We start from the raw sequence: 23334 nt of genomic DNA, 5'->3' as shown, positions 1-23334 counted from the left end.
GGTTGAACTGTGGAGTCCTTGATGGTCTCTGTCCATGGCTATTTGCTTGCAGACCAGAGTAGACGTTATCTGACTAGATAAATCATCAATTGTAGTGAGTATAGAATTTGCTCCCCATTCGTATACAGTAGCTAGCCTTGTTGGTGGAAGTTTTCTGCTAAGTATTTCCTTGATTAGGCTTCTTTTTCTGCTTGATTATTTCAAACCAAATCAAACCTTTATTGTCAATGCACAACATGTGTACAATGAAATTGAATGAGCCTCCCTTGGTGCCTTCCCTCCAAAAAGACAAAATTCATCTCAATAAATCAATAGATAAAAGAAAGAAAAGAAATTCCTAGAACCAAATAAGTAATAATTAGCAAACATTCCCATATACATGTACGTATATAACATCATTACACTGGCATAAACATGTTGCACGTTGCACTGGCCCTGCAAGTCTATCATATTAAATTTGATTTTGGTGTTATGTTGCATTCAGAAGTCTGATGGCCCAAGGATTAATGCTATTTTTCAGTCTATTTGTTTGGCTGGCTATGCTTCTATATCTCCTGCCCAATGGTAGGAGATAAAAAAGTGCTGACTAGTGTGAGAATCATCCCTGAAGCTTTCCTCACTCTGCTGAGGCAACAGGTTCTGGTGATATCATCCAGTGGGGTCAGGGGGAAGCCCATGATTTTTTGTGTTGTGCTTATCATGCTCTGTAATGCCTTTCTGTCTGCGGCTGTCAAGCCAGCATACATTATCATAACACAATATGTGGAGGTGCTTTCTATCATAATCTGGTAAAAAGAAGTCATCATGTTGTTCCACCTGATTTTTCCGCAGGACCCTAAGGAAATGGAGTCTCTGTTAAGCCTTCCTGACCACCTGGGATGTATTATTTTTCCAGGTGAGATCTTGGCTAAGGTGCACTCCCAGGAGTTTGAAAGAGGAGACCCTCTCCACACAGCCCCCCTTGAGGTAGAGTGGAGCAGGTTCCTCTCTCTGCTTCCGGAAGTCCAGCACCATCTCCTCTGTCTTGCTGGTGTTTAGATATAAGCTGTTTTCTGAACACCATGTAGATAACTTCCAGACTTCTTCCCTGTATGCTGATTTGTCTCCTATCTTGATCGCCTCCTGCCTGTGGCAGCCCCTCAAATATTGGAACACTTTCCCTTTTGGGGGGGAAGGGGATGATCCAGGAGGAGAAAGGAGAGGGGGGTCCTTGGTAAAGCTTTACTCCCTATTTCCCCCAACCCAGTTAAGCCAGCTTGGTTTGGGACCCACCCTTTCTAACTTCATTTGGGATCTTCTAACTTAGGATCTTCCTTTACTCTCTCGTCCCCTTTGCTTGTACTTTCGGAACTTCTCTTTGTTGGGCAGGCAATTGGGGGTGGGGGACACACAACAACCTAAGGACCCCTCCCCAAAGCCAGGAAAAACATAGAGGAGGAAAACTAGCAGATCGCCCAATGGAGAGCCATGCACTTTCCTGCCTTAACGTGCAAACACTGCGACCCACAGCCCTGCAGAGGAATGAAACGTTCTCTTGAAATCTGCTTCTCATTTTCTGCAGGAATAGATGTTGCAGTTCTTCACGCTGATCCATGGGGGGGGGGGGAACAGAGAGAGAGAGAGTGATGGATTGGTGGATTGGGGAACCTCGGCCAAGCGTGCCAGGGAGCAAAGAGACAGGGCATCCCGTTTCACAGCCATGGCAGCTGCAGATGTTTCGGCATGTCTTTTTATTTGCTCACCCTTGAAGAGTTCCCTCCCTCTTTTCATCTCCTTTCCTGACTTTGCAGGCACCTGCAGCTCCGGGATGTGAAGAAGGAGCACCAGGCCCTGTATTGATGGGGGGAAAGGAAGTGGGGGGAAGTAAAGAGAGAGAGAAGGAGGAAGGCATTTTGGCAAAATCTTTTACATCTTTCTCCTTTTATTGGATTTATATTAATTGTCCTTTCTCATTCCCTAAAAAATTCCTTCCTTCCACCCCCTCAGGAGAAACGCCTGTAGAGAAGCAGGAGTGGCCAAAAGTAGGAGACAAAAAGTCCTAGACCCCATCCTGAAGCCTCCAGAGGGAGAAAAATGACCCAATGTACAAACTGGAAGTCTGTTCCTGAACTTCCAGTTTGCATGTTGGGCTGTTTTTTGCCCTCTGGAGGCTTCAGAGAAGCTTCCGGAGGGTGAAAAATAGCCAAAAATGAAGGCCAAAATCAGCATGTGCGCTGCAGCTGACAGGGCAACGCCTCATGTGCCTTAAGAAATGGCTCCACGTGCCACCTATGGATGCATGGCATAGGTTTGCCATCATGGTTATGGGTTATAAGATATCCAGGAAAAGAGAAAGAAAAACAAAGAAGGGTTATTCATCACTTCCACAGTTCTTCAGTTATGTCTTCTTTGCCCAGTAGATATCATCCTTGCTCCTTACTTTTCTTCTCATAATGATTTATATGTCAGTGCAAAAAGGGAAAGTCATTTTATTTTCCCTATTTTAACCCACAGTCCAGGAAAGCGACTCAGATTATCTCTATCCAAAGTTAACTCTGTCCAAATCTTCTTTTGTAAACTCTAGTCCAGTTCAGTCTCTCCTGTTTTTTTTTAACCACAACTCCTCTCCCTTTACTCCTTCCTTATTCTAATGGATCTATAACTGCTGCATGTTTTTCCCCACCGCTTCCAATGTGGGGAGGAGGGAGAAGAAAATCCCTCCTCTCCTTTTCACTGGAGTCCCCCTTTTTTCTTAAATCAGCATAGGGAAATTTACTCACTTTAGTGGAAGTTGGTCCTATCCATTACTTTCTTCCACTTTCTCACTGCTTGCTCTGTCATTGCTTCGGTTTGGCCATTAATGGCCATCTTCTTCTCCGCCTTTTTTCAAGAAGGATTACTCCTGACTAGCAAAATGGACTACTGCCCGTTTGCGATCAATGGAGAGCCCTTTCTCTCCCATCACCCCTAAAGGGCAACTTCAGTTCCAAGGAGCCCCTCAGACGGACAGAAACAGGCTGTGATTTGTGGAGAACCCACTCGCACACCCGTTCATGACGTCTCTCGATGGCTCCTCATAATACTATTAGACAAATAAAGCAGAATGCTAAAGATAAGCAGTGCTCCCTCTTGGATTACAAATTTCTTCTTCCTATCCTGGGACCATTTCTATTATTATTACTACCATTATTATTATTTTCTCTTTTAATTGCATATAAGACATTGTGGATTACAAAAAGAATGGTCTAAAGGGAGGACTGAAGTGAGATTTGATTTGAAAGACAAGTCTATGTCTATATCTATAGCTCAAGGAAGATTGGGGTGCTGGAGAGTTATATACGTGTTAAAAGATGGTGGAGATACTGAATACAAAAAAAAATCTGAGGAAAAATTGTTGACCATGACAAGCACTACAAACCAAATAAAGATAGGGATAGCAAGGAAACCTGTCTCCACACCATCCTAGGCCACCTCAAGCCCATCCAATCAGAGGTCAATAGAAGATATGTTGTGAGGAGGCGAGGCTGACGTCGTGAGGATACAACATGCAATCTTGGGGCTCGATATCTGCTGCTGGATGGTCCTTTTGGACCTAAACCTCCCGTAGAGATGGTGATAGAGAAGGGCACCTGCTGCTGATCTCAGGGACATCGCAAAGTCCCTGACTGATCCAGGAGAAGCTCTTTTTTCCAGCAACAGAGAAGCAGCCATTAAGCTGCAGAAGGTTGAGACAGCCCCTGAACGGAAGAAAAGCAGGAGAGAGAGTGTGTCAAAATGATGAGATAAATTTTTACTATTAGAGAAGAGAACACCCCAAAAGACTTAGAGTAAAATTAAAATTGAGGACAGAAGAGAGTAAGCAGTGAATTAAACCTGAATTAAACTTAGTGTGTTATCCTTTTTTTAATTTTGTTTTTTTTAAAATAATCTTTATTGGTTATACATTTTTTTAAGAATAAAACATAGAAATATAAATACAATTTTAAACATACAACCCCCCTCTCCCTCCGCACGGTGACAGTCATTCACAGCCCAACTTTTTTTTCCTTCCTCATTGTTTAGTCTCTAAGCAGCATCTTCTCATTACAAAGTTCAAGGATCTATTACAATACCCATGTTCACTTTTAGTTCCTATTGTTAACAACCGCTATTTAACTTTCCCTGTTTTGTTTTTTTATGGATGGAATTTTTACAAATGCCTCTTACTTTTTAAATTGGACTGGTTTATTTTTTTCCTCCTTCTATTTTTTTCTCCTTTTTCATATTGGTGGGTTATGAATTTCTTTCTTTTCTTTTTTCAACGTTCGGCTGGATTGTTTCTTTTTAAGAATTTTTTTTTCTTAAGTTTGGAATTTAAAGAGAGGGGTAAAAACAGAGGGAAAAGAAGTAACATTGCCACCTAGAGGCTGGAGGCTTGGAAACATTGTTTTTTCTTATTCCCTTTGAACATCTGACTTATATCTTATACTTCAAGGTTCCTGATTTTGTTTATCGAAAGGTATAGTGGGAAGAGTATGGATTGTTTATGCAGGTGCTCTTCTGGAGTACTATCAATAGCTGGACTGGAGTGAAGAGAAAGCCTTGACTCGAAAGATTATTGTGAACTTGTTTGAAACTTAACAAAAAAGCCTTGGATGTTTTAGTGGCAGTGTTTATAACCTGGAAGAATGGCGCAATATGAAGAAGAAAAAGAACTAAAATGATTATGCTAGAAATTCAAAATGTACAAATAAGTACAGAAGACATTGAAAAGAGAATGGAGAATAGGGAACAAAAAACAGAAAATATAGAGGGAAGAGTTGAGAATATTTACAAAATGATGATGAAATTTGAGGATAGAGTTCAAAAAGTTGAAGAAAAATATGAACAAAGCGATAAGAAAATTGTTGATATTGACAGCAAATTGAGCGTGGTTGGAAATGACAGGAGTGGAATGTTGAAAGGAGAGATTAATGAACTGGAACTCCATCTCAAACCTCAAAGCATAGAAGAAGAAAAGGGAGAAAATCTGGCAGAAACAATGAGAGAAATTCTGGCAGAAGCATCAGTGGTAACTAAAAGCTAGCTTATGGAAGGAACAGATGGAGGGTTTTGAGTCTTTACAAGATATGCAATGAACAACAAGATGCCAAGAGAAGTCCAAATAAAATTTATCAAGAAAATTAGAATACAAATACTACAAATGGCAAGAGATACAGGATTGGACTACTACTGGAAGGACACAGGATGATTAAATGAAATATTATAATACAAATTAAGTTAAACTTAGTTAAATTTAGAGTATTATGTATAAAATAAAGTAATAGTTATAGTCAAATAAATGATTAATAATGATAATAATGCACACACACACACACACACACACACACACTAGATTGATAATATGAAATTTTACACAAATTGTATGTGTGGACTATGGAAAAGCTGCTGAAAAGCTTTGTTATAAAAGATAAATAATTCTATATAGAATAGAATATAAATATGTAATACTATTGGATGATTTCAGGATGATGTAATGAAATGCCATAATATAAATTTATTTTAAATTTAGAATACCTTACATAAAAATGATGCAATAATAGCTATAGTCAAATGAATGTTTAATAATCATAATAATTGTATACATATATATTTTATACATGTAAAAAAATAGAAGATATGTTGCAAAGGGAGAGATCAAATTATTTAACAAATTGCAGGCTATATTCCAATTGCTGCAGGATTCCATGACAAAACACCATAACGAAATGAAGAGAGAAATAGGAAAAGTGGGAAACGATATGGGAGAATTAAAAGAAAAGATACAAAAGATGGATGAAAATTTTGAAAACTTCCAGCAAATGATTACAAAAAACAAACAGAAAATTCAGGAAATAGAAGAGAGGATGGAAAAAAAGAAGAAAGAAGAGTAGATGAAATAAACGATAGATTAACCCAGGCAAATAAAGATTTAGAAACAGTAATATTGCTAGAGACAGAAAAGGCAGCACATTATCAAGACCTACTGGATGGCAGAGTTACTAGCAAAGGCATTAGGGACAGAGAAAGAAGAGATGCTGGTAGAAATTGATGAAACATACAGAATACATATGAACTATGCAAGGAGACACTATCTACCAAAGGAGGTGCACATAAGATTCATGAAGAAATTGATGAGGGATGAAGTGCTTAACAAGACGAGAGATGAGCCAATACAGTATAAAGGGAAACAATTGGTAATTCTAAAACAGATCCCAAGAAGAGTTAGAGAGTTGTGGAAGCCGTACCAATTTTTAACTAGGTTGTTGATTAAGTATAATATTAATTTCAGATGGCTGACTTTGGAAGGAATAATGGTCACATGGCATGAAAAGAGACATAGAGTGAACTCACTGGAGAAAGCAATGGAGTTTTACAATCAGCATTTTGGTACCAAAGAGGAACTGGGGGAGAGGGAAGCAATAAAAGATAGAGATCAAGGGATGCTTGTTACAGAAGAAAAGTAATTGTAGCAAAAGGAAAGTGAAAAAGAGAAAAGGGACAGAACAGAGAGCAACAGAGTAAGACCCAAAGAACTGAGAGAAATAAGAACAACCAGTAGTATAAGACCCAGATATAGATAGAACAATGCAAGAAGATCTTTACTATCATTAAACATCAACGGATTGAACTCACCCATAAAAGGGGGGAAATCCTTCAATAAGTTATAAAGATTGAATCTAGACATAATATCACTACAAGAAATCAATATAAAAGAAAAACAAAAACAACTACTGGAGTATTCTAAATTGGGGAAATTTTGTGTCATTATCACAAGAAAGGAAGAGAGGAGTGGTGTTATTTGTTAAAGAAACAATTCAAGCTAACTAAATATATAATGATGAAGAGGAAAGAATCCTGATTGTGGAAGTAACACTAAATCAAAAGAGGGTACTCCTAGTTGCAATCTATGCACCAAATAACGGACAATAACAATTTTATAAAAAACTACATAATACTATACATAATATGGAGTGCGATAATCTTTGTCTCCTAGGAGACTTCAATGCAGTAATAGACAAAAATTGGACTATAAAAGTAATAGAACAAGGAAAGGAGTAAGAAGGACTCTACCTAGAATCTTATTTAAAATGGCAAAAGAATTAAACATACAAGATGTATGGAGAGAGAGGAACCAGGGGAATAACCAATACACATTTTATTCTAACAGACACCAATCCTGGTCCAGAATAGATATGTTATGGATGTTGATGGAATTAAATACTAATGTATATGAGATAGAAATAGATACAAATCTATGGGCAGATTACAATCCAATGAGAATCAGCTAGAAAGGATGAAAGAAAAGTACAAGATGGACTCCGAACCAATTGATACTAAATGATATGGGATTTAGGCAAATGTTGGAAAAACAAATGGGATTCTTCTTTAAAGAAAATAGGAGACAAGATACATCATTACAAAACCTATGGGACACAGCAAAAGCATATATTAGGGGATGTTATAATATTTATAGCGAACAAAAATAAAAGGAAGAAGCAACAACAAAGAACCTTAGAAGAAGAATATAGAAGACTTGAAACAGAGTTACAAAAGGAACCACAAAAAATAAATTTAAAACAGCAAATGGAGCTAACTAAACACAAATTGAATATTCTTGAAAAAGAAGATCTGATGCAACATATAAAAAGAATGAAACAAAACTTTTTTTAAAAAAGAAGAAAAAAATGCATAAGTAAATTGCAGGACAAAGATGGAACTTTACATTATCAAATTGAGGAAAAAAAGAATGCTATCCAAGATTTCTATAGGAGTATAAGACGCTCCAAAGTATGAGTCTAGCTTCTGGGGAGGAAAACAAGAAAAAAAATCTGCCTCCCAGCAATTTGTCTCCTTGCAGCAAACAGCCTGTTCCAGCACAGCATGATTAGTGCAAGCAACTGATTGTCAGATTGGCCTCCCAGTGATCAGTTGTTTCAGGCTGCAGGGATTGCCATACCCTGTTGCTGACTCTGTGCACCCCATTTTTGGCCTCCGCATCATGTTTTCAGCTTCTGCACTTCCCGGTTTTGGCCTCTGTGCACCCCATTTTCCATCCGTTCCAGGTGGCGGGAATCAGAATGGGCGGAAAATAGGGCTTGTGGAGGCGGCAATAGGCAAGGCCAATCCCTGCAGCTGATGATTAGGAAGCCAATCTAATCGACAATTAGCTGCTTGTGCTAATCCAGCTGTACTGAAACTGAACAGTTTGCTGTTTGCTGCAAGAAGGCAAATTGCTGGGAGGCAGAGGCCAAAGGGTAGGGGCCAGTGGGTGGACAGAGCTACATCTGGTGTATAAGACACACCCAAATTTTCACCCTATTGTAGGGGGGGAATTGCAAATTATACTCCGAAAAATTCAGTATATGATGATAATGAGCAACATCCAGAAGAAAAAATATTACAATACCTGGGAAAGGCTACCTTGCCTAGATTCCAGAAGCAATGAAATATATGCTGAACGAGAGGATAACAATGACAGAACTAGCAGCAGTGATTAAAATTTTTTAAAAATACCTTGCCAAGATGGACTATTGGCAGAAATATATAAAGAGCTACAAGATACTCTGGGCCAACCATTATTAGAGATATTGTGCTTTCCCAAAAATAAGACAGGGTCTTATTTTCTTTTGACTCCTGAGAAAAGCACTTGGCCTTATTTTCAGGGAAATATTATTTTTGAGATGCAGGAGGCAGCGAGCGTGGTCACCTCATGGCTGCTGCTGTGTCACAATATTTTTGGGGAGGTCTTATTTTCAGGGAAACAGTATAAAATGCAGTTTTACCTGAAGAGAAGATACCACCATCATGGATGGAAACTAACATTACTTTGATACCAAAAGAGGATTCAGACTTAATGCAAATTAAAAACTACAGACCCATATCCTACTAAATGCCAATTATAAAATATTCATCTCAATAATAGCAGAAAGACTAAAGAATTTTTTGAAGGAGTTCCTACACTCTGATCAAAATAGCTTTCTACTGAAAAGGCAAATAAGAAATAATATGAGAACGATGTGTGATACATTGGAATACTACAAAACATATAGTGAAAAGCAATTGGCACTGTTGTTTTTAGACGCCCAAAAGATGTTTGATAATGTGAACTGGCAATTCATATTACATCAATTAAGACATGGATTTTGGAGATAAATTTATAAATATGTTGAAGGTAATACACAAAGCAGAAAGCCAAAGTGATTGTGAATGGGGAGGTGACTGAAAACTTTTCAATTCAAAAGATAGAAGGAAAGGCTGCCCATTCTTTCCATTGTTACTTAACACTGGAAGTACTAACCAGAAACATCAGGCAAGATAAGCAAATCAAAGGAATGGAAACCAAAAGAGAAAAGTACAAATTACAAGCATCTTTAGTAGATCGGACAGCCCTTTCAGCCAGCCTGTTCTCCGCAGGATGGTATGGAGCCACCATAATATGCCCAGACTGGCAAGGAATATGGAGGAAACAAATTGAGGTCCATTGTCGGACACCAACTCCTACTGGGGCGGCTGGCGGAGCCAGTTGGGTCTGTTGACAACAGTGGCAATGTTGAACCCAGTCCTCGATATCTTCATCCATTTGGGCCACCAGACATAGCTGCGGCCTAATGATTTCATCCACACTATGCCTGGATAGCCCTCATGGAGATGGATGAGGATCTGATGTCGGAGGTCTGAGGGAACCACGACCCTGGCACCCCATAACAGACAGCCTTGCATTTCGGATAGTTCCAGGCGCCGCCGGTAGAATGGAAGGAATTCAGGGGCTATTTTTCCGGGTGGCTATCCCTGGTGGACTCATTCCAGTACTCAGGGAAGGACCCTGTCTATCTTTGAGTACTGGGCAGTGATAAGTCCAGGTCATCCACAAGGAGGACCTGTGATGAGGAAACTGGGTCAGCCACGAGTATATGTAATGGGCAACAGCTCAGAGCATCTGCATGACCCATTTCCTTACCCGGGCAGTGAACCAAGGTATAAGAATAAGCTGCCAAAAATTCTGCCCAACGTGACATCCGTGGTGACAGAATTTGTGGCATAGGCCGATCACCAGCCAGTATACCTAGCAATGGCTTGTGATCAGTCACTAACTGGAACAAATGGTCGTAAAGGTAATGGTGGAACTTCTTTAATCCCACAACGACTGCTAGGGCCTCTTTATCGATTTGGCTGTACTTACGTTCAGCCTTCAATAAAATGCAGGAGTAGTAAGAAATAGGGGCCTCTAATCCATTTGGGTAGGCATGACTTAAAACAGTGCCCGCTCCAAAAGGAGAAATGTCGTATGCCAGGACCAGAGGGAGTCTATTGCTGTACTGCATCAATACAGCAGAGGATATGAACAACTTTTTTATAGCCACAAAAGCATTTGCTTCGCAGCTTGTCCAGACCCAATGGCAGAGTTGTCCAATAACCAGTGGAGCAGCTGCGCCACTGATGCCTTATGTGGGAGGAATACAGAATAAAAGTTAACTAACCCTAAAAGGGCCTGTAGTTCCGCCTTACTGTTTGGAACTGGGGTGGCTGTTATGGCCTCAACCTTTGATTGTGTGGGGTGAATACCCTAACCATCAATTAAGTACCCAAGGAATTCCACTGCTGGAACTCCCAATTTACACTTTGTTGGCTTAAGTTTGAGGCCAGCCTCTTGGAACCGTAAGAACACCTGGTGAAGGAGTTTGACTAGTCCTGATGTGCTGCCAGCAGTGATCAGGACGTCTTCTATGGCAGGAAGCCCATGGAGCAACTGCTCCATGAGGCTTTGGAATAGTCCTGGAGCCATGCTGCCTCCAAATTGGAGTCGGCGGCATTTAAACTATAGTTTGCACAGCTTCATCCACTGACAGCTGCTGGTAAGCTTGAGTGAGGTGAGCTTGAGTGAGGTCAAGCTTAGCAAATACCTTACCCTGTCCCAATGAATGCAAGATATGTTGCACCACTTGTACTGGGTAAGGGTGCACTTGCAAAGCTTTGTTCAAAGTTGATTTATAATCCCCGTAGATCCTGATGGATCTGTCAGACTTGATCAGAACTACAATAGGTGTTTCCCATGGGGTATGGTCCACAGACTCTAAGATCCCCTGGGCCACTAATTTATCCAACTCAGCATCTACCTTCTCCCTAAGAGCCAACGGAATTCTCCTAGCCTTAAGGCGGATTCGCACTATTTGAGGATCAATTGAGGGATATTGGGTTCCCCTTGTACTTACCTAGTGAGTTCTCGAACTCATCGGAGAACTCTTGGGTTAGAGCTAGGAACTTGTTATCAGGTCTAACAGAATTGATTCCTGAAATGGATAATCCCAATGCCTTAAGCCAATCCAGCCCCAGGAGTGAAGCTAGCAGTTTAGCAACAACTATCAGGGGGAGCTGGCTCTGGAATTTGCCAAACTGCACTTTAAAATAGTCACCACCCATGACCGGGATGGCATTTTCCTGGTAGTCCTTCAGACATCACGGGCAGGCAGATAACTGGCTTCGGGTTATGGAGGGAATCAGCCATTGAAGAGTTGCCCAAGAAATGATGGACTTGGCAGATCCATGTCCAGTTGCATCTTGCAAGGTTGACCCTCTATCGTCACATTGAGGTGAATTTTTTTCTCGCCATGCTGTTTGACGGATGTGGAGCTGACAGCCATTCTTGATCTTCATCATCTCATGTCGCAATTGGCTGGGTGCTGGTTGTCCTCTTGCCTCCGCTCCTGTCAGGTAGCCCCACCCTTTCGCAAGGCAGCTCCTGCCTCCGCTGATCCCCTGGCTCCATACACTGGCACGCAGGTGTCTCAGTTCCTAAGATCATTGAAAATATATCTTTTCCGATGGTCTTAGCCGATCCCTGTGAAAGGGTCATTCAACCCCCAAAGGGGTCGTGACCCACAGGTTGAAAACTGCTGGACTAAGGGGTGAAATTAGAGTAGTGGTCGTACCTGCAGATACAATTGTGTTATGTGAAAGATGTGAAAACATGGGGATTTTATAGACAATTAACAAAATTGGACAAGATGTTAGTGGGGACTGGTGACAAATTGATAAGGATACTATACAATTATTTATTAATTTATAAAATGGAAGAAGAACAAGTTAAAAAATGATGATAGTATGGGCTAAAAAGTTTGGACATAATATAGATTTGGATAAATGGCAAAAGCTTTGGGAGAGAATCGGAAACTGACAATGGCCACATCATATAAGGAAAATCTCTACAAAAAGCTTCTATAGGTTGCATCTGCCCTCAGCAAGATTGGCCAAAATCTTTAGCAATATTTCTCCAAACTGTTGGAAATGTAAACAAATATCTGGCACATATTACCACATGTGGTGGGCCAGGGGTGAAATCCAGTAGGTTCTGACAGGTTGTGAAGAACCGGTAGTGGAAATTTTGAGTACCATATTTTTCAGAGTATAAGACCACATTTTTCCCTCAAAAAAGAGGCTGAAAATCTGGGTGCGTCTTATACACTGAATACAGCATTCTTTGCCTCCTGAAACCCCACCCCCTTCACCAAAATCAACCAGCATGATCGATGCTATTTCTATTCTGGAAACTTGGAGCAGTAATACAAGCAAATTATCTGCTCCACAGAAAAGTTGAAGGGAATACTTAAATGAGAAAATTCAAAGAAGATACCTACAATTTGCAAACGTATGTGTTGCATTGGAAAAAAGTAGATTTTCCATTCCTTGACAAATTGTTTTTGAAGCACAGACTCCATTTTGTTTCATCTGTATATTCCAATCCTCACTTAGATGTACCGGATGTACCAAAGGGTGAGTACGTTGCAGTAAAAATATTCAAAGCTTTTTTTAGCCCTAATGAGGTACTAACGTTGGAGGGAGCAGCAATGAGAAAAGCAGGCAAAGCACGGAAGATCGCTTCACTTGTTAGTGCCTCATAAGGGTTGAAAAAAAGCTGCATTTGGAGTATAAGACGGACTCAAATTTTCAGCCTCTTTTAGGGTGGGGGGAATGCATCTTACAGTCTGAAAAATAAGGTAATCAAATCAGGTCCCAAGTGATTTGTATTTATCAATATTAGACAGGTGTTCTCTTACCATTTTTTTTTTTTTGCTTACTTTAACTTTGGTTGTTTGAAAGGATATGCTTTGATCTTTTTTTCTTCCGTTTTAATGTTTCTTTTGAATAATGTTTCTTGATCTAGGGTGCTGACAGGTTTTGGAAGAAAAAAGAAACAGACTTCCTAAACAACATAGTCCATGAATCCTTGAATCTTCATAGTCCTTGAATCTTTAGCAGAAAACACCTGACTTGTCAAATATTTACAGCACATTGTAATGGCTTCTCTCCTAACTTGAGAAAGTAAAGACTCTTGAAACGGATTATTTCAAAAGGAACCTTTAGTCAGTCAGGATGGAAACTATTAGAAGCAAAGCAGCATCTGAAAATCTTTAGGCCATGCAAATGGGATTAAGCTAATAATGACCCCTCCCCTTTCTCCAAATGCAGATTCTGACCAATACACATGTGTGAAGATGCGTCCTTAACCCTTCTGCCCTGGGTGTCAATAACATGTTCCCATGGCTATCCCTAGTTAGACATCAAAGTTATATATCACACGTGGCTATCATAAACATCCCTCCAGAGATATTGGGACCTTCAGTCTCCTGGTGACAGGAAACCAGTTGTAAAGTTATAAAACTCAGTTGTTTCAGATGTAGCTAATGATTTAACTCTGAGGCTCCCCTCCTCCCAATTGAATGGCAGTATCACTTTTAGGATCTGACATACTGTTGTTCTTTAGAAAAAGGAGAGATTCACCTGTGAAAAAATAAGAAAAGAAATTGCTTCATAGTATTTTAACAAGGTTTGTCAGAGTATTGAGAGTGAAATTTTTTCAATAGGGCAGGGGCCCTAACGTGGTGTTTCTCTACCCATTCATTTTGGGCTGAAGGTAAATGCTTCTAAGCAACTAAGTATTGGGTTTTCCTAGAGTCCAGGATTTCCTTAATTTCAAAATGTTATTCGCCTTCTATCATGATAGGAACAGGAGGTGTAGGTGCACGTGGTCTGAGTTGTGAGGTTTCTTCTCGTTTGAGTAAACTAATGTGAAAAACTGGATGGACTTTCCTGAGTGCCTTTGGCAGGAGTAATTCTACTGTTACTGGGTTGATAACTTTGGTGATCGGGAAAGGTCGGATGAAATGTGGCCCTAATTTCTTTGATGGTTGCAATGACTTCAGGAATTTTGTCGATAGGTATACTCTATCTCCAACATGGAAAGGTTGGGAATCTACTCTTTTTTGTCAGCTTGAGTTTTAAAAGCCTCTCTAGCTTCCTGTAAACTAATCTAACCACTGGCCATGTGTTTTGTAGGTTGTCTATCCATTCTTTTAGTGAGGGGATGATGGGTTCCTCTGTGGGTAGTTCAGGCATGGGGTTGAAATCCTGGCCTATTACTACTCTAAAAGGGGTGAACCCAGTGCTTGAGTGCACAGTGTTATTGAAGGCCACTTCAGGTAAAAGATCAACCCATGAAAATTAATGGGTCCTGATGAAAATTAATAAAACATCTTAGGTATTGTTCTAGAACCATGTTCCGATTTTCAGTTTGACCATTGGTGCATGGATGGTGACTGGAGCTCAGTCCTTGGGTGGTGCCCAGTAAGTTTAAGAATGCCCCCCAAAATTTTGAGGTGAATTGGACCCCTCTGTCGGAGATGATTCTCTGCGGGGCTCCATGAAGGTGATAAATGTGTATCAGGAATAACTTGGGTAGACTTTTGGCAGTTGGGATCTTTTGGCACGGTATAAAATGTGTCTGTTTTGAAAACAAGTCTGTTATGACCCAAATGACAATATTCCCTGCGCTTTCTGGTAGTTCGACAATAAAATCTATAGCTAGCTCCTTCCAGGGTGCTGTGGGCTTGGCTACCTTCTGTAACAGTCCTGGCATTTTGCCTTGGCGTCTTTTGGATGCCGCACAAATTGGACAGCTGGCTACATAGATCTCTATGTCTTTTTTTAGTGATGGCCACCAAAATTGCCTTTTAATTAGATGTAAAGTTTTTACAAAACCAAAGTGTCCTGCTAGTTTGGAATCGTGGCACCTTTCCATTAAGTACAGTCTTTGGCTGGCTGGAACATACAACTTCCCTCTCATCCAAGCTTGGTTATCTTTCATCAAACAGCTGTCTTTGCGGCTCAAAAACCATTCGTCGGTGGTTAAAGCTTGTTTAAAAGTTTGGGTGGTTTCATTGTCCTTCAAAGTGTCTCGTTTTCCCTGGGATCTGATGGTTACTTTAGCGGCTAGTTGATTGTCTTGTACCATGGGTTTGATTACGTTTGGCTTTATACTATTGTACTGCGGTTTCCTGGATAGTGGATCTGCCAGGAATTCCCCCCCCCCCGGAGGTATCTGAGCATAAATTCAAACCTTTTAAAATACTGAGCCCATCATACTTGTTTTGGAGAGAGTTTCCTTGGGGTCTTTAGGGCTTCTAAATTTTTATGATCCATCCAGACTTCAAAAGGGATCTTACTCCCCTCTAGGAAATGTCTCCAGGTTAAAAGAGCCCATCAAACTAAATAAGCCTCTTTTTCCCAAATGGCCAACCTTTGCTCAGATTCATTCAATTTTTTGGATGTGTAAGCGCATGGTTGTAATTGGTCTTCCTCATTTTTCTAAAGTAAGACGGTTCCTATCGCCACATCGCTAGCATCTTCTTGTATGACGAACGTTTTCTCTGTATCCGGGTGCTTTAGGATCGGTTCTGCCGAAAACAACCTTTTAAGTTTTTCAAATGCCGCTTGGCATTCCATTGTCCAGTTCAAAGGCTGCTTCGATTTCGGGTTTCCCTCTCCCTTTGTTTTTAAGAGCTTGGTGATGGGGAGAGCAATTTGGGTGAAAGTGGGGATAAACTGCTGGTAAAAGGTGGCAAATCCCAGGAAGCTTTGCAACTGTTTACGTGTTCTGGGTGGTTACCAGTCAAGTACCGATTGCACTTTTGAAGGATCCATTTCTATGCCCTGGTGCGAAATATGATATCCTAAGTAATCAATTTTCTCTTGGTGGAATTCGCATTTGGAGAGTTTAGCATAAAGTTTTGCAGAGTGAAGTTTGTTCAGAACTGCTCTGACTAGTTTTGCACGTTCTGCCTTGGTCTCAGAATCTAATAAAATGTCATCGATATAGACTATGCAGCCCTTATATAGATGCTCCTGCAACACTTCGTTTATTAATTGCATAAATGCTGCAGGGGCCCCTTGTAGCCCAAATGGTAGCACTTTGAATTGATAGCATCCAAGAGGGGTGTTAAATGCCATTTTCCATTCATCTCCCTCCTTAATCCTGATACGGTAGTAAGCCTCCCTTAAATCCAGCTTTGAAAAAATTCTCCCTTTGGCTAGGTGATAGCATATCCTTCATGAGTGGGAGGGGATATACATTTGCCATACTGGTTGAATTTAAATTTCTAAAATCAACACATAAGCATTTGGAGCCATCTTTTTTCTCTCTAAACAACACTGGGGCTGCAACTTTTGGTCGGGCTGGTACAATGAAACCCCTTGCTAGGTTTTTCCAGCTCCCTTGGAGACATGCTATACATCTTGGGTTTAGGGAGTTTGGCTCTGGGTAGGATTCGCACAGTCAGTGGAGCAGTGGGGTAGAAGCTCATCAGATGCTTTTTCGATAAAAATCTCAGCCAAGTCCTTATATTCTTTGGGTATGCCCTGGGTTGGCATAATGTAAGCAGGCATTGCTGTTTCTAAGTGCTCTGCTCCCTCAGTTTCTTTGTCTGGATTCTCAGCAAAAGTCACGTGCCTCTGCACTCTTATTGTGCCTTGCTTCCAATTAATTTTGGGGTTCCATTTTTTCAGCCATGCAAGTCCCAGAACTAGTGGCCATTCCATGCCGGGAGCCACTATAAATGTAAGCATTTCCTCATGGCTTCTGATGCCTATCTGTAGAGGCTCAGTGGCAAATGATGCTGGCTCCCCCCTGCTATTGACCCATCTAGTTGGCAAAAAGCTATGGGGCTTTTCAGTTTCCTTACATTAATCCTCAACTTCCTTACAAGGGTTGGGCTGATCAAACAGCGGGTGTACCCTGAGTCCAATAAAGCTGAAATTTTCATCTCCCTCTCCCAGTTGGGGATAAATAGTATCAGGGGCAAGGTAAGCGGTTTAATTGGTTTGCTTACCAGTGGTTCATTCTCTGGATCGCTTCCAGATGAGTATGGTTCCTCCTGCTGCAAAGCCAGGGTTTCCTCCTCAAAGAAGGGAGGGTGTGGAAATTCTACGGTCTCTCTGCTGCTCAGGGCCATCTCATTTCTGCGCTGGCCAGGTTTTGTAGGTTTTCCTCCCAATGTGCAATCTGGTTTCTTAGCCAGTGCCTGAGAATGGCATTCTGCAGCTCGGTGCCCCTCTTTCCACTCTTGAAACAGACTAGGGATTTCGGAGAAGGTATCGTTTGCAATTTAAAAGGTTCTTGTTTCCATTGGAATGGGGATTTCTTTCACATCCGTCCTGCCCGATACTGATTTCTGGCCATGTCGATCTCTGCCTCTTCAGCAATAAGATACCACTCATGTAGATGGGTTGGGGCACCTCGGGCCACACAAGCATTGTAGAGTTTATCACTCAGCCCATCCTTGAACCAGCTTCCCAGGATATCGTCTGGCCAGTTCACATGACATGCCAGGTCTTGCAATTCTTTGGTATACTCTGCCACGGGCCGGCATCCCTACTTCACAACTTTAATGCAGTCGTGTGCTTTGCGATCTGCGAGGGGTCCTTGAACCATTGTTGCAGGCCATCATGAATCGATCAGTTCCGCAGTTCTGATGCATTGGTATCATGTAAAGTCACCATCCATCTGGCAGCGGCTCCTTCCAGGGCTAGGGTGACCACTCGCACTTGAGCTCCTTGGGTTCAAAAATCACACCCATATTCTTGCATGTGGGTGAGCACATGTGCCACAAAGAATCCCATTTTTTTCGGGTTCCCATCAAATTTTACCCCCAGGGAAGGAGTTTTCCTTTTTAACTGCAGGTTTCGGGGTTAGTTCGGAGTGGCCTCCAACCCATGCGCCAACTGGGGGGGAGTGTTTTCTGGGTTCCTAGCTGTTTCTGCTGTGCCATCAGCTTGATCAGCAGGGACCAGAGGGGTGTGTGTTCCCCTGGTGTTATCCCCTTTTGCCGCCCTTCCAACGCTTTTCGGTTGTCGGTCTGGCTCCCCCCCGAATGTTGAGATTTTCCAAAATTTCCATCACCAACTGGGTTACATGCCTCTTCAGAGAATCCTCTCTCAGCGGCTTCATTTAGTTCCTCCTGGTCAGAGGGGGTTCCTAACTCCAATTTCCACCCTGATTTTCTGCGACCTTGGGTAAGAGTGACTCCCCTGGTCTTCCCTTCCCAGCTGTTTTTCGTTCCGATTCTGATTGACCAGTGGGGCTTTTTGGGATCCTCCAAGCTCACTACGTTCTCTCCGCCAGGATACAAGGAGCAAGTCTCTGATTGTGGAGGGGTTTCCATCTCCCTGCAGCAGTCAGTTTCCCCTTGTTCGCTGTTATGCTCAGACATAAATTGCTGGGTCCTCTCAGTAGAATAAAAATGTTTCTCTCCTGGTTGACCACTTTGCAGAGAGATACTGCTTTACGTAATGGCTCCTCTCCTAACTTGAGAAAGTAAAGACTCTTGAAACAGATTATTTCAAAAGGAACCTTTAATCAATCAGGATGTAAACTATTAGAAGCAAAGCAGCATCTGAAAACCTTTAGGCCATGCAAATGGGATTATGCTGATAATGTCCCCTCCCCTTTGTCCGAATGCAGATTCTGACCAATACACAAGTGTGAAGATGTTTCCTTAACTCTTCTGCCCTGGGAGTCAATAAAGCACATGTTCCCATGGCTATCCCTAGTTAGACATCAAAGTTATATATCCCACGTGGCTATCATAAACATCCCTTCAGAGATATTGGGACCTTCAGTCTCCCGGTGACAGGAAACCAGTTGTAAAGTTGTAAAACTCAGTTGTTTCAGATGTAGCTAATGATTTCATTCTGAGGCTCCCCTCCTCCCAATTGAATGGCAGTATCACTTTTAGGGACACATCTAATGCAAGCTATAAAAAGGATATTACTGCAAAATATCAAAAACATCTCAGAACAACCACAGACTATTACAACCATATGGCATCAACATAGCATGCAAACTAACTAAATTCCTCCAACATATCTTAAACAAAACAAGAACGCGTCATCTACAACATAAACTCTTACGTAGGGCAGATAGGCAGAGGACTAGTAGAATTAATCCCTGAGCATAACTAGCAATCAAAAGACACAATAAAAGTTCCTTAATCTCACAATATATGAACAGAATCAACCAGTTTCAATTGCGAAAATGTGAACATCCTAGACCAAGCTAAATCCAAAAACTCATAGGAAATTTTTGGAAAGTTGACATTTAGACAAATCAGCCATAAATAGATACATAAAGATAGACCATATTTACATAGTTCAAAAGTTTAAATAACTGCATTTTTAACTCCTACATTTCCCCCCACAAATGTCTATTTTAAAAATCATAAGAACTTTGCTGGATCAGACTAAATTAAATGACTTTTCCAGTATTTTGATGCCTGTAGGATCCCTAAGCAAGGCTACTATTTCCAGCAACTGGAAATTTCACCTTTGATATAGAAATGGGATATAGTCATCCTGGGTAGCGACCACTGATTAATCTATCTTTTCTCTGTTCTCCCTTTAAGGTCAGCTTTGCATAAAGTGCAATGAAGTGCCTTTGCATAAAGTGCAATGAAGGTTTTATCTATCTAAATGAATAGATAGATAATCTATTCATTTATCTCAATGAAATCTTAGAATTTTTGTCATCAATAATTTATTTTTGAAATAAGAGAGTAGGATTCACAATGAATATAGTATTGAAAACAAATAAGCCTTTTTTGCACAGAGGTCATTTTTAATTCAAGGTCATCTTTTTGGGAGAATTTTACTTACAGCTTTTTTTTTAATAGTAGAGAATATTTTAGCTTAATGCTGCAAGAGTCTTTTTCTCAGTCTACACACACACACACACACACACACAAACACACAACTAGCTAGGACAATTTTGCCAAAGCCACAGCAAGAGATAATTTTGATAAGAATGTACTGAGGTTGAAACTTATTTAACACTTTGTGGAATGTGATTGATCATATCTCTAGAACTGTCTTAAAATGTTTTTTACTTTTTAAAAGGTTTAAAAAAATGAGTTGCCAAAAATTAAAAATGTGATTTGCAGAGGCAGTTTGCATAACTTGGTTGAATTCATTTTTTAAACTGTTCCAGTTTTTCCTAACCAGCATAATACCCATCATGGATTCCAAGAACGCATGTTAGCATAGAGGTTAAGGAGATTACCAGATGGATTTCATTTCTGTGTAAAAAATGAATTGCACTTCAACTAATCAGTGCATTTATGGGCACTTTCCATCACTCTAAGTCCCAATTTCCTCCTGCTTCAGTGAGTAGATCAGAGTTTCTCATTGGCAACTTTGGGATGTGTGATCATCCTGATTGTGGAATCTGAAATTTACATATCTTAAAGTTGCTAAGGTTGCGGTGCTTTGTCCATAGATTGCTCATTTTTTTTCTGAGCATATTTGAAGCCATATCCAGTAGTGCCCCATATAATCTTACAAATATTCCTCTGGCTGCTTGTTTAATAAATACTTCAAACTCAAATTCTTATGTCACTCTCTGAGTGGGGAATTTTGAATTCTTAATTCGATTGCTCTCTGTATAATGGGGTGAAAGATAAGTACCTTGATCTATATATTAAACATTTGGCCCAGTGGGAGGTTTATATTAAAACAACATACCTCATATGTGGCCAGAATTTGAAAACAACATTTAATACAGCAAAATTTCTGTCTAAAATGGTCCGACTGAGATTGGCATATGCAGGCCTGATTGGGGTAGATTGCAGAGGTAATACAGAAATATAATTTTATATCATTTTATTCTATTTTACATATTTATGTATTAAATTATTGTATTTTATCCTATAACTATTGTATCTTATTTTAAAATGTTTGTTTAGGATTGTATTGGCAATAGGTGTTTGAACCTTGTACATTGATATGGCCTATAGGCTAATCAATAAATAATAATAAATTGAATTCTTAATTAGAACTTTGTTGGATTTGTTTCATATAAATGTTGCAGTCAGGATAGCTAAAATTGTATTTTTTTTCCTTTGCAGGGACAAGTCTGGATTAATGGCTTTAATTTAGGACGCTACTGGCCATCCCTTGGCCCTCAATTAACATTGTTTGTGCCTAGAGATATCCTTGTTTCATCTTCTCCAAATAATATTACCATTCTGGAGCTGGAGAAATCTCCCTGTGGCATGCAGAATTGTTTAGTGGAATTTGTGGACAAGCCCATCCTCAATAAAACCCTTGATTATGAAGGCAATTTTGAAAAGCTGTTCTCTAATGATTTGTGGCTAAATCCTTTGTAATTCTACTTGTTTTACTGATTGTTGAGCCCATCAAAATATTCAGATTCAAATGCTTAATTAGTGGTGAGAAGTCTTACATTTCTAAGAGGTTCTTAACTTCATGAAAACAAAGACATATCTTCTGTTCTTCTAAAATAGTTGTTTGACATTGTTGAAGTCTCAATTCTATTTAATTGATTTCATCATTTATTAAATCAAAATGATAATTATTTAAAAGTGTCTGGGTGTTATTTCAACACCCAAATTTATCTGGATATTCTTAGATGTATCACACACTGTTTTCCTTGGACAATTGTAGCTTTTCAGAATAAACATGCTTGGTTCTGGAATATGTTAGTGTTTTTATATATCTGTCTGTGTTAAAAATAATGAAATTATTAATACTGCATCCATCATGCTTTCCCTTCATCATAAATATCTGAAAATGTGCAAAATTGCCAAAATTATAATGGACAATCAAGGTAGCATAAAGTCCTTAATCACAAAAATTGTTGGCTATTTTAAATTATTTTTATTATACTTTTAAAGTATACTTAAGTTTGATTGTATCACAAAAGGTGAAATTACCTAGCTAATCATCATCACAAGACCAGCTATTCCAGAGAATTCTCCCAATGGTTTACATGCTCAGGATGATTTATATTGCAGATTTTTGAATTGTCAGAAGCAGAAGTGGTTCATGATGTTCTAGACATGGCTATAGCCCTGAAATTAGCCATGGCAAAATATTTTTTTTTATGTATGGGTCAGTTAATCACTAGGAATAAAACTTACTTTGAGAAAAGTCTATTGCATATGCATAAGTCCCTGATTTCTATTGGTGCCCCAGTGCTTGCCATAAAAAATATAGATGAGATGAGTCTTCAAACATGATCACATTGAGGTGTTCTCATCTAATGCACCAAGAGATGTGTAAAATGTATGAAATCGCTCTGCATACAGATTTGAATCCCTGCAGCAATTCATTCTTTACCTTTACTCTTTACATTTATTCTGTGTAAATATGTAAATGTACATTTACTACTGGTCTTAAATGCAAACTAATTAACGTGAGAAGCATCGTAAACAAAATATGGCTATATTTGATATTATATTTGTCTGTGAAATGTGGCTGAACGCATCCCACCCTGATTCCATTACCACAGTAAGAGATTATCATGTTTACCGGTATGATCATGAAATGCGTAGAGGAGGTGGTTTTTGCTATCGTCTATAAAAAGTCCCTAAATCTAAAAAAGTCAAAAAATAATAAAAAAATATTCAAAAAATATTCAAGTTACACAGGAGCTCGCTCTTCCTGAGACCATCGTCTGTGAGCTGTCCTTAAATACCACAATTTGCTTCTTACTATGTTACAGAACCCAGATTACGATCTCGTACATGTGAACAAGCTAACTTCACTACTAATGTGGGCAGCCTCCTGCCCACACCCTCTTATCTTTCTTGATGACCTCAATCTACCTCTTAGACCCTAAATGAATGTACAACTGAAGCCCTGTACATTGCTGTTATTAATCTGGGACTGGATCAACTAGTAACTAACACTAGACTCAATAACTGCCTTGATCTCATCTTCTGCAACAGTTTAAATTCAATTTATGGACTACAAATAAAATAACCCTTTTCTGATAGTGACCACAGCATGACTGACTTTTGTCTCAATATATGTCCTTACAAAAATCATCATAATGATGGAATCCCCAATTATAACTTTAACAAAGCCAACTGCGATCTCATAAACACCGACCTCTCATCTCTTGATTGGCAAATTCTATTCACTGGCTGTAATACTAAGACCATTATAACATTTTTTTGCTCTTAAGTCAAGAGTCATTCAACTATATGT

The 23334-nt window shown here is 39.8% G+C and overlaps 1 protein-coding gene across 3 annotated transcripts in view; it reads left to right on the top strand.

Annotated features, from left to right (window-relative positions):
* GLB1 (galactosidase beta 1) overlaps positions 1 to 22275 on the top strand; it is a 233819-nt gene extending 211544 nt beyond the window's left edge. For 2 of the 3 annotated variants that reach the window (XM_032237595.1, XM_032237594.1), the window contains one exon: positions 21228 to 22275. In XM_032237595.1, coding sequence (XP_032093486.1) covers positions 21228 to 21488 — 261 coding nt within the window. In that variant the 3' untranslated portion in view covers positions 21489 to 22275. Of the gene's footprint in view, positions 1 to 831; positions 896 to 21227 lie in introns of all 3 variants that reach the window. The other variant, XM_032237596.1, reaches the window with a different exon arrangement.
* The last annotated feature ends 1059 nt before the right edge of the window (positions 22276 to 23334 follow it).

Source organism: Thamnophis elegans, chromosome Z (genome assembly GCF_009769535.1).
Source record: "Thamnophis elegans isolate rThaEle1 chromosome Z, rThaEle1.pri, whole genome shotgun sequence".
Classification (NCBI taxonomy): Eukaryota; Metazoa; Chordata; class Lepidosauria; order Squamata; family Colubridae; genus Thamnophis; species Thamnophis elegans.
The sequence above is the reverse complement of the archived record's forward strand: the minus strand, read 5'-3'. Positions and strand labels throughout refer to the sequence as shown.